This window comes from Amblyomma americanum, chromosome 3 (genome assembly GCF_052857255.1).
Source record: "Amblyomma americanum isolate KBUSLIRL-KWMA chromosome 3, ASM5285725v1, whole genome shotgun sequence".
Taxonomy (NCBI): domain Eukaryota; kingdom Metazoa; phylum Arthropoda; class Arachnida; order Ixodida; family Ixodidae; genus Amblyomma; species Amblyomma americanum.
The window spans coordinates 104,087,774-104,102,130 of NC_135499.1; the positions used below are offsets into that span (position 1 = coordinate 104,087,774).

The 14,357-nt window shown below is 46.5% G+C and overlaps 1 protein-coding gene across 1 annotated transcript in view; it reads left to right on the forward strand.

The window, feature by feature from the left end:
* Positions 1 to 14,357, forward strand: part of LOC144123200 (neural cell adhesion molecule 2-like) — a 253,850-nt gene that overhangs the window by 207,174 nt on the left and 32,319 nt on the right. Inside the window, exon 9 of the mRNA XM_077656072.1 lies at positions 8,685 to 8,813. Within this exon, the coding sequence (XP_077512198.1) occupies positions 8,685 to 8,813 (129 nt within the window). The remainder of the gene's footprint in view (positions 1 to 8,684; positions 8,814 to 14,357) is intronic.

Genomic DNA, 14,357 nt, shown 5'->3' on the forward strand with positions numbered 1-14,357 from the left:
TGATCTCTGGCGGTCGCTGGAGCTGCAAACCAACCTGTATAAACCGCAGTTTTCACTACCGCGGTCGCTGTGCGGAATATACTGAAGTAACAAAACAAGTCTGCCAGCAATGTAGTTCATATCATCTGAAAGTTCCTACAGCAGACAACGTATTCAGAAAGGACATATGGATAGAACACGTAATCACCGAAATAATCCCAAAGAAGAAGTTCAGCGCGAAGAGCACGTACATAGTGAACCTATACAGCTCCCCGAAACAAAAGGACGGCGATTTTGGAAAGCTGTTTACGGAAGTAAGCAAGATGGCCAAAACGAACGCCCTCGTGGTAGCGGGAGACTTTAACGCCAAGAGTCCGAACTGGGGATACCCATCGTCCGACCGCAAAGGCCAAGGCATATGGGACGCCGCGGAGAACCTGGGGTACGAACTAGTAACGGACGAAGACCAACCTACAAGGATAGGCAACAGCGTCAGCGCAGACACGTGCCCGGACCTCACCTTCGTGAAGGGCACGAGCCAAGTAGAGTGGGAAAACACCCTAGAAAACCTGGGGAGCGACCACTGCATAAGCCAACTCACGATGGCAGCGGAGTCCACCAAACGAAAACTTGGGAAAGCCCGCCTCACCGACTGGGACGCCTTTCGGCAAGGAAGCAGGGATCTGACCGGGCAGATCACAAACATCCAAGAGTGGTGCCAACAGCTCAAACAGATACAGGAGACCTACACGCAAGAGGTAGACAGAACCGAGCAAATACCGGAGGTGGACAAGCGCCTGCTCAGGCTATGGGAGGCAAGGCGCGGGCTCACCAAACGATGGAGGAAACAAAAGCTAAACAGGAAGCTAAAGAAGAAGATAGCGGAAATCACGGCCAAGGCAGAAGAATACGCTACACAACTGGCATGGCAAGGGTGGCAGCAGTTCAGCAGCTCGCTAAACGGCACCCTGAACACGGCCAAAACGTGGCGAATTCTGAAAGCGATAATAGATCCGGGAAAGACGAAGACCGAAAGCAGTAAAACGATACAAAGACTGATCCACCAGTACGAAGGAACGGAGGACCAAATGATAGAGGACCTCAAAACCAAGTGTTACGGGAAGGAACGCCCCGAAGAATATAGAGGAACGTATCAAGGCAAAGAAAACCCCGAGATGGACAGGCCGATCACGCTGGCAGAAGTGCACGAGGCGATGGGGGCCCTCACTAAGAACACGGCAGCTGGGGGAGACAGGATACGCAATTCCCTCATACGCAACCTCAGTGAGGAAGCGGTAAACCAGCTGACGGACTACCTCAACCAACTCTGGGCTGAGGGCTCGATTCCGGCCGAATGGAAACACGCGGAGGTAGTGATGATTCCCAAACCGGGCAAAAAGCTGCAGATCGAAAACCTACGACCGATCTCCCTCACCTCGTGCCTGTGAAAGCTGTACGAAAGAATAATTACGAAAAGAATCCAGCTATGGATGGAGCAAGAACAACTCTATCCACACAGCATGTTTGGATTCAGGTCGAAGCTGTCTATGCAAGACGTTCTCCTACAACTCAAGGAGGACGTTCTCGCCAACATCCCGAAGGCTGGAGAGAATGTTGTCATGGCCCTAGACATCAAGGGGGCCTTTGACAACGTCAGCCACCCGGCAATAATGGAGGGCCTCCAGAACATAAATTGCGGAGAAAGAACTCACAACTACGTGAGGACCTTTCTCGCAGGCAGAACTGCCACCGTGGGGCTGGGAGACGTGAGAAGCCAACCCTTTACCACCCCCCACAAAGGAACCCCACAGGGGTCGGTGATTTCGCCCGTGCTCTTCAACCTAGCCATGATCGGCCTGGCCAAAAGATTGGGGGAAATCGAAGGCACACAACATGCCATGTATGCGGACGACATCACGGTGTGGACCAACCGTGGATCGCCAGGAGAAAAACAGGAGTGACTACAGAGAGCCGCGACCTGCATCGAAGAATACGTGAAGGCAAGGGGCCTAGCGTGCTCTACAGACAAGTCAGAGCTACTCAGAGTAGCGAGGAAACCCACGGAGGCGAGCCTAGAGATCAAGCTCGAAGACCAAAACATACCAGAAAGAAGCACCATAAGGATTCTGGGAATGTGGCTGCAGAGCAGCGGCAAATGCAGCCACACGATCAGCCTGCTACAGAAATCGACCGAACAAGTCGGCAGAATGATAAAGAGAGTCTCCAGCAGAAGACACGGCATGAAGGAAGAGGACACCCTCAAACTAGTCAGGAGCCTGGTAGTCAGTAGGGTGACGTACTCCCTCCCCTACCACCCGGCGATCAAGAGGGAAAAAGAACAGATCGAGGCATTAATAAGGAAAGCCTACAAGACCGCACTCAAACTACCGAGAAACACCCCGAACGATATGCTACTACAGCTGGGAGTCCACAACAACTTCGAGGAGTTGGCGGCGGTCCAGCTGAACGCACAGCTAGAAAGACTAGAACATACAGAAACAGGCAGGCAACTCCTGAGAAGACTTGGCCACAGAGTGGAAACCACAGCAGATCCGGACGAGAACATTCCGGACGAAATCCGGCAAACCCTCAGAATCTGCCCACTGCCGCGCAATATGGACCCCAACCTACACGCGGCCAGAAGACAAGCAAGAGCAGAATACGTGGAGAGACACCTAGCCACGCAGGAAAACACGGTGTACACGGACGCAGGACTATATCCGAGGGATAGACGCAACAACATCACGAGAGTGGCGGTGGCGGTCGTAGACCACACGGGCGACACGATCAGCTGCGCATCCGCGAGAGGACGTACGGTGGCAGAAGGGGAGGAGATCGCTGTGGCGCTTGCAGCGGTCGAAGGCTACCGCAGAAACAAGCCACAGATTATAATAACGGACTCCAAAACGGCCTGCAGACGATATCAGCAAGGAAGGATCTGCAGGGAGGCCCTACGCATCCTCCTCGGCGCAAGAGCCTCGGGGTTCAAAGCGAAGCAAAAGGTCTTCTGGGTACCGGCACACACCGGAGTCGAGGGCAACTCGAGGGCTGACAGCCAGGTTCGCGAGATCAAGCACCGAGCCTTGCTGACGGAGGACCTCGAGAACCCCTCGATGGTGGACCCGACGTACGCAGACATCCTAAATCACTACAGAGGCTGCAGGTTCAAGTGTCCCCCGCCCCACAAACTCCTCACACAGCAAGAAGCGGTCAGCTGGAGGAGGCTGCAGACTGGCACCTTCTTTAACTTACACGTCCTAAGCAAAATGTTCCCCACCCAGTACAGCGACAGCTGCCCCTGGTGCGGGGACGTCCCGACACTTTACCACGTCACATAGGAGTGTAAACACAATTACACCTTCCACAAACAAACTAACCAGAGTGCGGAGCAATGGGAGGGCCTGCTCACCAGTAGCGAGCTCAACGCCCAAAGGGCACTGGTGCAGCACGCGTGCGAGGTGGCCAGGACCAGTGGAGCCCTGGAATGAGGGACCACCCTTGCTAAGGAGCCCCCGACGGCGGCGGCGGCTGCGGCAAGCGCCAAGACGCAGCTGCAAGGAGACTCTCCGGAACTGACCAAAAGAATTCAATAAAGTTTTTCATTCATTCATTCACTGAACTGCCACATTCTCCTGACGGCGCCGATAATGTGACGATCTAGTACATGAAACCATGGAGCAATTGTTGCCGCTGAGTGCGTTCGAAGCCATTGGACGCAACACACAAAGTGCTTGAAAATGGCGACAAGAACACTTCTGTACCACAATCCATCTAGGCTGAAGAGTGAACGGCGCAACCACAGGCCTATGAGCCTAATAGCAATGAGCAAATACGACGAACGTGGGCTGCTATTTTGGTAAAACCCTCTCCTTCTCTCTCTTGACATCGTAAGAAGAGGTTCACAGCACTGGACTCAGGGGTTCTTTTGAGTTATATTTGGCGTTTCTCAGTTGAATTGTATCCGACTCTAGTCACGCGATATCGGTCTAGGTGAAGGGGGCACTGAAGACAGCTATTTTCGATTCTTATTCTTTGAAAAAATCGATTCATGAGCCCTTTCTCACTACTTTCATACTTTTCGGCAGCAAAGAACTCATCTGTTGCTGAAAAAAAATGAAGTTATAAAGATGAAACTCTTCTCTGCCCCCGCCTGATCAAACATGGCGAAGTACAGGCGAGAACGGCTCCTCCGTGACCACCGCTTTGAAGTGAATGGTGGTGTAGCGAATAGCGAATGAAGTGAATAGTGGTGCAGCAATCCGTATCGAAAAACTGGCATCATCACTCCGCGTTTTGCTTGCAAATGGTGGTGGTGGCGATGCTTGCATTTGATTTTTTGTTATTGGATCTAGCCTATAAACGCTCCGTTTCCACTCAAAACAGTTTTGTTTTGTTAATAAAATGCAGTTGTGTATCGAGAAGGCCAACTTCATTTCATTCCCAATGTTCCCTCAAAAGTTTTGCTTTCTGATTTTTATACCGACTGGGTAGGACAATAGTAATTTATTTTCCTTTTACAAGGCATTTTATCATTTTGAAACAGCGTGTGAAAAGAGGAATTTGCTTATGGTGTCCACATTTCAATTCTTTACGCCTGTGGTCCATCGTAAGGATGCTGAATTTCAAATTTCTCCTTTGAATCATTACACGCACATATGAAGCTTCGGGAGAAAATGCGTCTTTTTTTTTTTTGGAAGCATAAGTATCCTATCCGACGAGAAAAATTTTTTTCATAGTCCTTTTTCCTGGTGCTGCGTAGGGAATATTACGCAATTGGCGTGAAGGCGAATACTGTCCCTGATTTAGAGCGTCCCGTTTTACAAACGCCGTAAAACAATGCTGGATCTTACGACTTCAAAGGTATGAAATATTGGCGCCGCCCGCCGACGGTACCTTCTTGAGAATTCCTTGCGTGCTCGGTTCGAGCCTTTGAACCCTGGAAATCTTCGCCGGTCTTTGGCTGAATGTCTGTTGAGAAAGAGTCAATATCGGCGCCGCTGAATTCGCATGCAGCAGAGAAGCCAGCTATCAAAGGCCAAGTCGCTTATCTAGTTTTCCCAGCTTTGTTTCTACCCATTGCGGCATTGCATCGATCTCTGGATTCTGCTTGACAAAAGGGCGGCCTGCGTCCTTTAGCGTGTATAAATGCGGGCGGTTTCGGTGAAATATGACCCGGCGGCAGAATGAAATATAACGGCCTAGCCAGTCGGTAAAGCGTTTGCTCTAGGGAACTTTCGCTAGGTATTTATCTTCGAGCAGGCGGTTACGCGACCTATCTTGGACCGCACCCGTTACTGCCAAGAATGGCTTGCAGAAACCTTCCGGTTGGTGAAAAATGCTGCGGCGCATACGTTATTCTTTGTTCAGAGAGTTTTTACAAGTCCAATAACTGACTTCTTTTTCCCAATGTGTGTTGTGCGTTGGGGGGGGGGGGGGGCTAAAAAAATATAAAGTTCACACTCGTCTGTTTCTTCTTTGGAAACATAGTCCTACATGATGCCAAAAAGAATTTGGCCTGATATGAAGGGTAACACTTGTGCTTTGCGTTGTTCACAGTTTATGCAGTAAATTAGAAGGTGAGCTGTGTGGGATTACCTGCAAGTCGCCGTGCTAAAACAAGTCTAACCAGTCGACCCACAAGTAAACTTCCACGTCTACCTTACACAAAGATGAATGCGAGATTGAACTGGAATTTAGGCACAGAGAGCTGTAGCAGCTTTGGTTTACCTGTACACTCCTCCGTCCTACCGCGTGATGTATAGCGTCAGCCGTGAGACCTTAATTACTCTGCGAATTAATTTTTTACAACTAATTATTACAATCTAATTTAATTCAGGGTAAATATTTTACTCAATTCAGTTCAAATGTCTTATGGCCATCGTCGCAAGTGGAAAAGTAGAGAGAGTCCTTCTGTCTAAGTTTAAGGAAGAGAAGAGAGAGCACAAGTTTAAGAGAAAAAAAAGAGAAAGAAGGTGCAAGGCGACTGGTGGCCAAAGAACGAGCAACTGGAAGCAGGCTGCAACGGCAAGTAGCGCGACAGGGTGGTTGGCCTGGAAGGAGGAGGTTACAACGAGGCCCAAGGAATGCGCAACTTGAGCGTGGTTCCACGATATAATACAAAGCTATATGATGAAAGCAAAGCTATGACAGCATTCGTTGATCCATGGCCCGGCCTAAGCCGGTAAGCCTAACTCTAAAATTGCCTTTTCTCGTCCAGCGCAATATCTTATAGTCAACCATGAACGCTTTAAACGTTTTGACCGCCGCCACGTTTTAGTGGCTGTACGTAGCGGTGAGTTTCTGTGCCCTATATCGCGAGTTGGATCCAAACATGAGTGACCGTATACCTGACTAGAGACGCAAGGCGAAAACAGGTGTACACGGAGTTTAAGAGCTTTAGCTCTTGCCAATTAAGTTTGCCAAGGACGCGTCTGTCTGCAATTAAGGTCAAATTGACAAAAAACGTTACCAGGTGAGCACACTATATCGTATAGCAGCAGAGGGTGCGTAATCCTCAATTGTTACCTATACTTTCGTTCCGTTATACAGGGTGTTTCAGCTAATATTTTACGCATTATTTAAAAATTGGATTTTAAGTTAGAAATGCGCTTTTTTTGGGAAAGGATTGTCAGTGGTGCAATACAACAGAATACAACTCAGACATGCTATCTAGCAGGCTGGTTAACTAATATTGACCAGATAACTAGTTAACTATTGCTGTTAGGCTCCTTAATTATGAAGAGGTTTGTAGTCCTCTGTAAGTATTGTCTATATGTTATTAGAATTTCGAAAATGCGGTTACCCTCGTCGCTGTTGCCGAGCAAATTTTTCGCTACATCAGGCCAAAATACATGAACTTTTGAGAACCTTGCTGGCTAAGTAGCCCCTCCAGTGCACGTAACTCGTCGAAATAGCCAAAGAACACCAGCACTGCGACCAGTATTAAACTGTAGTTGATTGTGAAGAAGGTGCGCAAAAGGGAGCAGAGAGAAAGAATGCATACAAATACGGTGGGACCGGTGTCTTATATGTCCCTTCTTTGTTCCTGCTCTCCTTTGCACCGTCTTCAGAATCCGTTGCAATTATGAACCAAGTAGACCGAACCAAAGCATTTCTTGAGAATAGTATTAAGTCAGGGCAAAGTTTCATACATGAGTACGTTTGCAAGATTCCGCGTCTGAAACTCTCCACGCTTAGGCGAGCATTATACACGGAAACAGTGATTAATACTCGGCAGTGGAACCATGTCTTGTGCACAGATCGTGAGACGCGAAGCATAAGAGAATTGCAAACGGCGACTGCAGCGGGCACTGACATTGCCTGTGTATGAAGTACGCATGAGGTGAGTCGTCTCGACTGCAACGATCATTCCCAGTTTGCATAGTGAGGAGAGAATGGGAGGGCAGGGCTGTGCTTTTGAAAGGTTGCTCGTTCCGATGGCGCCTCCTTTCTTTGACACGCGCGACAACTGATTCCGAAACAACAGCGTGACAAACTAATTTAAGATTCCCTTTGAACTACTGCTGGTGCGTATCCGACACGTGGAGCAGTGTAGATGGGAAAGCCAAAGATTATAGCGAAAGGTTTTCTCGGTCACGAAGTAAGTCAAGCGTTTAAAATTTAACGCGGCCCCTTAGCGCTCACCAACTCAAGGAAACTTACCTTACGCTCTTTGCATGGCATTCACCAGCAGTTTCGCTCGTACTAGGGTAATGCGTTTTTAGACTGCCACTCGCCGAAAGTCACTGTCGAGCATTTTAGAGCAGCAATGAAAAAAATGAATACATATATCTCAGAACATCCAGTGCTATCCGTTGTTTGGCTGGCGCGCTTATAAACCGCTTGGATAAATCTGAATATGTGTTACTAACAGCAGTCTCGTTAGTTGGAAAATTAAGAATGTTTCATAAAGTTGCATTCTCTTTAGGCCTTGTCCTTGTTCGCTTTGTCAGCGTTAGTCGAAATTTGCCTATGGGGCGTTGCTGTCCCCATTAACGCACACAACTTTGAGCCGTGGGTCCAAGAATTCTGTCTCTGTGACTGTCCTTCGCCATTTCAACTATGGGTCAATATCCCGAGAGAAGTATACAAAAATTTGTTAGGACGATTGATTATTTAAACGGATACGGGGAAGAATATATATTTATATAAAAGGCCAAGCAACCAACTTGTAAGACTACTCGGAGCTCTTTCATTGCTACACAGCCCTTACGAAAATTTCTCTAGAAGTCCATAGACTTCTGTCCATGATGTCTATAGACTTTCTATAGACAAATCCTACAGAGTAGTCTACAGGCAATACAAATCTGATAGCCAGTCTACAGACAATCTATAGAATTATGGTCATACAATTTTATTAGAATTTTCGCTATGGACAGTCTTTTTAATATGAATAGACAAGAGATTATCTATAGGAAAGCAATAGAGTCTATAAAAAGTCTCTTGACAGTCTATGGACCATTTTTATAAGAGATTGTTTTAAAAGAAGAATACACAAAAGAAAATATAATACTCTCTGATTTCCATCGCGCCTTAAGGTAGAGAAATTGCGCATTTTTAAACACATCGTGAAAGTGATCTGTGCATTATGAAGTACGCGCGCGGTCTGACAGTGATGTATTTTCCAGCCGCCAGGCAATGAGTCAAAATGCTTCGTTGTTGGCTGTGCCCCGTTGTCTAACGCTGCTTCCTTGGATGCTACGCAGGGACCCGGCTGCAGCTGTCGGACGAGACGCTACTGACGATGCTCATATCGGCGGTCACGGTGCTCTTCCTGCTTCCGCTGTGCATCATCATTGCGCTCAGGCTGCGCAACAAGAGGAACTATGAAGAAGGTACACGAAATATCTCTGTGCACTCATTCGCTATGTGTTGTCTTGGCTCGCCAGTGCCGTATTTTACTGTCTGATCTCATGTGTCGTTTCTCTGCCGGAAGCAGTAAATCATGCGGAATAAGCGGGAAGTGCCCTACGCGTAATAGAGCTGTAAAAGCTAAGCGCACAGTGAAAGCAGTGGAAGCATGAACAGTGGAAATGGAAATGGAAACGCTCGGCACGCGCTCAAAGGCCGCTTTCATCTTTGCTTTCCCGCCGGACTTCTAAAAGCACGGAATATATGCTTTGCGTCTACTAGAAGACTGACCAGAGAAAAGGGGACTTGCCGACCATACTTGAGGAGCAGTACGGGGATTTCATATTATTGGATGATTCGCTTCTGCGTAGCTTCAACTTAAACGGGAGAACCGATAGCTGTGCGGCAGCTTAGGAATTTCCAGGGCGACCATTTTCTTTTATATAACAAGCGAATAGGAAACGCAAAGTGCTTTCGTAAATAACGCGACCGCATGTATTTAGCCTGAAATCAAGGCAAGTTAACACACGACGAAAATGTCGTACTTTGTTCATTCCTTATATAGCATCAAGTGGTGATGCGCCAGCGAATTAACGGCGAGGAGAGCGGTCCCCTGACGTCAGTAGCCCTGGAATGACGTGGTCACCGCAGTGTTCGAAAACCAAAGTTGAAATATTACCTAATTTTTTTTCTCACTAAAATGTAAGTAAAATTCCAGGTTGAAATCATAGTGGAATATGTTGACCAACTGAAAAATAAAACTGTTGTATCGCATTGCTTTCAACTGGATAAAGTTAACAAGATCTCACTGACAACCAAAGGACATTCAGTGCATTTTGGAATCCACTTGCATCCATTTGAACCAATGACGTTCCATCGCCCTTTGGACGATGAAATGGATTGATGCACTACTAAACTGTTTGACGTGTAGGTTAAAATCCATTCGTCATTGCTGTCTCTTTCTCCGGCCACCTCTTACAGTAGTTTATTAAAAAAAAAAACAGAATTAAGGCGTCACCTATATTAACTAGTAATCAAAAAAGAACCCGCAACAAAAAAGATGTGTTTATAGAAGGAACCAGTTCGTAGTTAAGAAGCGAAACAGGAGGATAGCTACCGTATTAGTTGAAACGCCCACGCAGACTCAAAAAAGGGTGGAGTTCAGTAGTTCCCGTTTACTAAAAGTTTTCTTTGAATAGCTTAACGCACTACAGACGTCTCCTCAACAAATGAAATTAACGTGTCTCTGAACATTAGAGCCGACTTAAGTGCTCACAAGGAGCTTACGTCAATAAATTATTGCCTTCCTCTATTTCCAATTTCGCGCTAGATTAATGGCATTCCATGATTAGTTTCTAAATAGGGATATTTTATTTTGCGGAATTATAATACCAATGGGGAGGATCACGCGCTGAAATGAAGATCATGAAAGGCAGATTCTTCAAAAGCATGTTGTTTTAGCATAATAGTTTTTTGTTTAGCTCGGCGTCTGGACTAACTCCTCATGTTGGCGCTTTATCGCTTGCCATTTTGGGCCAAATACTCTTGCTAAATTTTGGCACACGATGCCATGAAGTGAAACTTCACTGCGTGTTAAAATTGGTCATCCCTTATTTTTCCTCCTACCGTGTGTGCTATTGCCTGGTTAATAACTACTCCTTATATTTGAGCGCTCACCACTCACCCAGGTGCGAAGTTTCGCGGCCGCTTAAGGCCATACGCCCTCGAGCGACTTGAAGAACAAGACTACTAACCAGAGTCGTAAATCCGGCAACCTTTGCGCACGTGAATGTTTAGTTTTTAATGTTTTGTTTCTCAGCTCATCGCGGTTGCGCACAAAGTTGAACTGACAGTTTAGCCTGCAGCGCACTGTCAGTGTCGCGACATCAGACTGCAATCGATTTTTGTAGGTGCCTGCCATGCGTTCGCGTCCATTCATTTATCGCTATTAGGAGGCTCTTGAAAAACTACGCGTCGTGTTTCAGGGCGAACTTCCCCACCTCTTCTAATGCTACAAATCGCAGCAGAGTTCGCAGCTACAGGCTTCGTCAAAGTGACACAAGAAATGTAGATTATAATCTGAGAAGTCGACCAGCGCTCGTGTTTGTTTTAAGCGCGAGCAACTTAAATGCCGGCAGGCTGTTGAATAAAGCAAGTAAAATACGATAGTAGAAAATGAAAGTCCAGAGGAAGTAACGGGGTCATAAAGGGATAATTTTTCGGGAATTATACGAAGAGCGCCTGGCGCGAGAAATTCTCGAACCAACTTTTAACCGCGCGAAGAGGAGAACACCAGCCGTGGCGGCCTCTCGCAGCCAGCTTCGCACATACCAGTTGCGGCGTCTCGTCTACTGCCGAAATATAATTTGTCCCGGCCCACCACCGCTCATTTCTGTTAGCGAGAGGCACCGCATAGGAACTAACTCTCCGCATAAAAGCTTTCTCTCTCGCGTTGCTCTTTCGCGCAATTATAACTCTCTTACGGGTTTCCACGCCAAACTCGCCGTGCTCGCCGCTCTTGGCGGTCGAGCGAAAAAGCCTCTCTAATGTCGTCCTTTTTCATGCGTGTGCGCACTGAAGGAAGGGTGCCGCATCCAATTCAATTACCACGAAGCCGACGAGGGGGCGCGACACATGCGTGCACGTTGGTTAAGCCTGTTTGTCCTTTTTTCGCGCTCAAAATGTGCGCCGGTGCCCCAGTTCTCACACACGCGCTCTCTAGCGGTCTAATCCGCCGACGCCCACGCGGCGGCTGGCCTTTGTCTTCCCGGCATTCCTCCGCTGTCTTCCTTCCCTCTCTGTTCTGCGTATTTCTCTATTACGTGACAAACCTTGTTTTCTGTTATGCGTCCTTGTTTCGTCTGCCTCGGTTTCTTTTAGTCTACTTTTTGGTGGTTGCTTTCGCTGACACGTTTTTGGATGCAAATTAGACTGTGCCTTTGAGGTTTGTGCACTCAGTTTTTTTCTTTTCAATTATGAATAAAAAAAAATAGCTCCTCGCGTAAGACGCCTTCCCTCCCACATTGCTCTCCTTCATCGATCGCACAACGCACCACACGCTACCTAGGATTACTTGATAGTTATATTTAATTTTATTTTTCATACATTGCGTGTTGCAAGCTCATGTTTACATGGAGTGTTACTGTGCAGTCGAACAATGCTATTAAAAATTTTTAGCCCGCTGGCATCGGTTCTGGGTCGTCCTTAGCTTATCGCACAAAAATTCCTAGAGCTCCAAATTTTGGCATGGTCACGCTGATTTCATTCCAGCCTTGATGTGCAAGGAATGTAGTTAGAGCTCAGTTATTCAGCCTATAGTCAGATACAACACTAAAATGAAGCGGCAAATGAGGCTCAAAGGAGACCCTGCAGCCAATGGTGTTGACCGATTCGCGTGGCATCGTGGTTAATCCCATCGGACCTCTTAGCCTCGCATCGCAAGGGGTGGAAGTTGAAAGGCCACTAAGCACGAACTAATCGGACAAAACCGCGACGTCATGAAACCAGTTGCTGCTATTGGTGGCACCGGCTTTTTTGATGGCCATCTGCACTTCGCACTCGAGTTGTATTCGAATAATGGAACCAGAACGGCATTCTAAGACCTTGTTGAATAAACCGTAGACTGTTCTAGGATGCCATAAAGTTATGAATACCGTATATTGCGACTATGTATACAATATCTTAAGGACGAACAAACAACACCCATATGTGATCTGAATTAAACTGCTATGTCGCAGTTGTAACGGTCACTCTGCGGCATGCGTTTGAGACTAGCTGTTGCGGTGACCATGTTGTCAGCCAAGTCCATTGGAGCTTTCGCTGGAAATACACAGCATCGACATTGACATTGCTTTCAAATTATGCAGATGACCTACACGTGCGCAGGCTTCAGCTCATTAAGTCGTTGAGGGAGGTAAACTTTGCGGTATATTTTTTTTTGTTTCCCGGTCAATATCACTGACGCGCCGAAAGCGCATGTTCCAGTTTGTCTGCACATTTATGTTTGTCTTTTTATGTGAAGTTATATCTGCTTTGACAAACGGCATTTCACCTCCTACGCCAGGCGGTCGGTATCGAACGCACTCCGCAGCTTTCGCTGAAAGCCTCCCAGATTTCTTTCCTGCGCTTTTATTTGATTTGAGTTGATTTGATTTATTTGTTTCTTTTCTGATACAGAAAGAGGAGCAAGAGCAAAAGGCGAAACGCCTAACGACGGCTCTTGCCCCGCAGACAGCTGGGCACAAACGGTTAACATAACTTTAAGCGAACAGTTTCACGCCAAAATCTTCTGGGGGAAATAAGAAAATGTCACACAGCACTGAGTAAAAAAAAGGTAAATAAATCATGTAACGAAAAATAAGCGTATGAAGCAAACAATAATTCGTACATGGCGACACAAATACTTGGTATCAAGATACAAATATAACAAAATTCTGAACATGGTTGTTTGCAAAATTAGCAAGAACAAAATAGAAACATCATAATAGCAAAACACAGCTGCAAGATTAGCACTCATTAGCACTCAGATCTGTTAATTCTTGTCTTTTATTTAGAAGGTTAGCTGTTTCTATATTCAATATGTTGTCGTCCATAATTCGTCCTTTTTTTTTTGGCGGCTGTAAAGTTTCTTTACGCAGTGTGTACGCTGGATCTGCATAGCTTTTGAAAAAAAATTTCTCTCTGCCGCTCAAATGCATCTAAGCTGAAGGCTCTTCCTTGTTTTTAGGCTCTGCAATATTGGGCTTTCACGGCAACATGTATACGTTATGTGCCACCCCGCGGCAGAGAAAATATTTCTACTGTACCGTTGTGCCGGCTCAAGGACAGTAAAAAGGACTGTCGCTAATCTCTGCTTGGAATCCGCCTCTTCACACAGTGCGGGAAACTTTCGGCACCCTATGTAAAAGACAGTTTTGCAGAGGATTCCGTCGCTCTTCAAGTTACAGGAGCCGGAGGTACAGGAGGCCTGGTTGAGAAAATTGCGCCCAGACTGGCAAGGTTTAAGTTGATTACAAGTGCTTCTTAAGGCATTTTCTAAAACAAGCCTGCTTATGCGCGCTCATGGATTGTGAAATGAAAAAAAAAAGATACGTTGCGATCGAAACATTTCAATTGTTCTGACGATCAAGCACAGAAAAAAATAGCGCGAGCGGAGTGAGACAAGAGCAAATAAAATTCTCCTGACGTGTCAGCTCCGTTGTTCCTTCCCGGAAAAGTATTTTTTTTCAGTTGGACGATCAATTGAACGTAATTATTATTTGGGTCTTACTACCCGCCCATAGCATTCCATACGACAAGCGGGTCGCTGCATAAATTACCGGGCACGGAAGCATGCACTGACTGTTAACAAAGAAAGGCAAACACTTGCCTGTGCAATATTTGCTGTTTTTTTAGTTACCCTTTCTTGAGATTAGGATTTTAGAGAAATTCGAAAATGGCGTATCTTGAGAAAGTTTAGAAGCCAATAATGACGCTACAACAGGCGACAACGGCATCAGTAAGCCTTCAGTGTACCCCACAATCGGAGA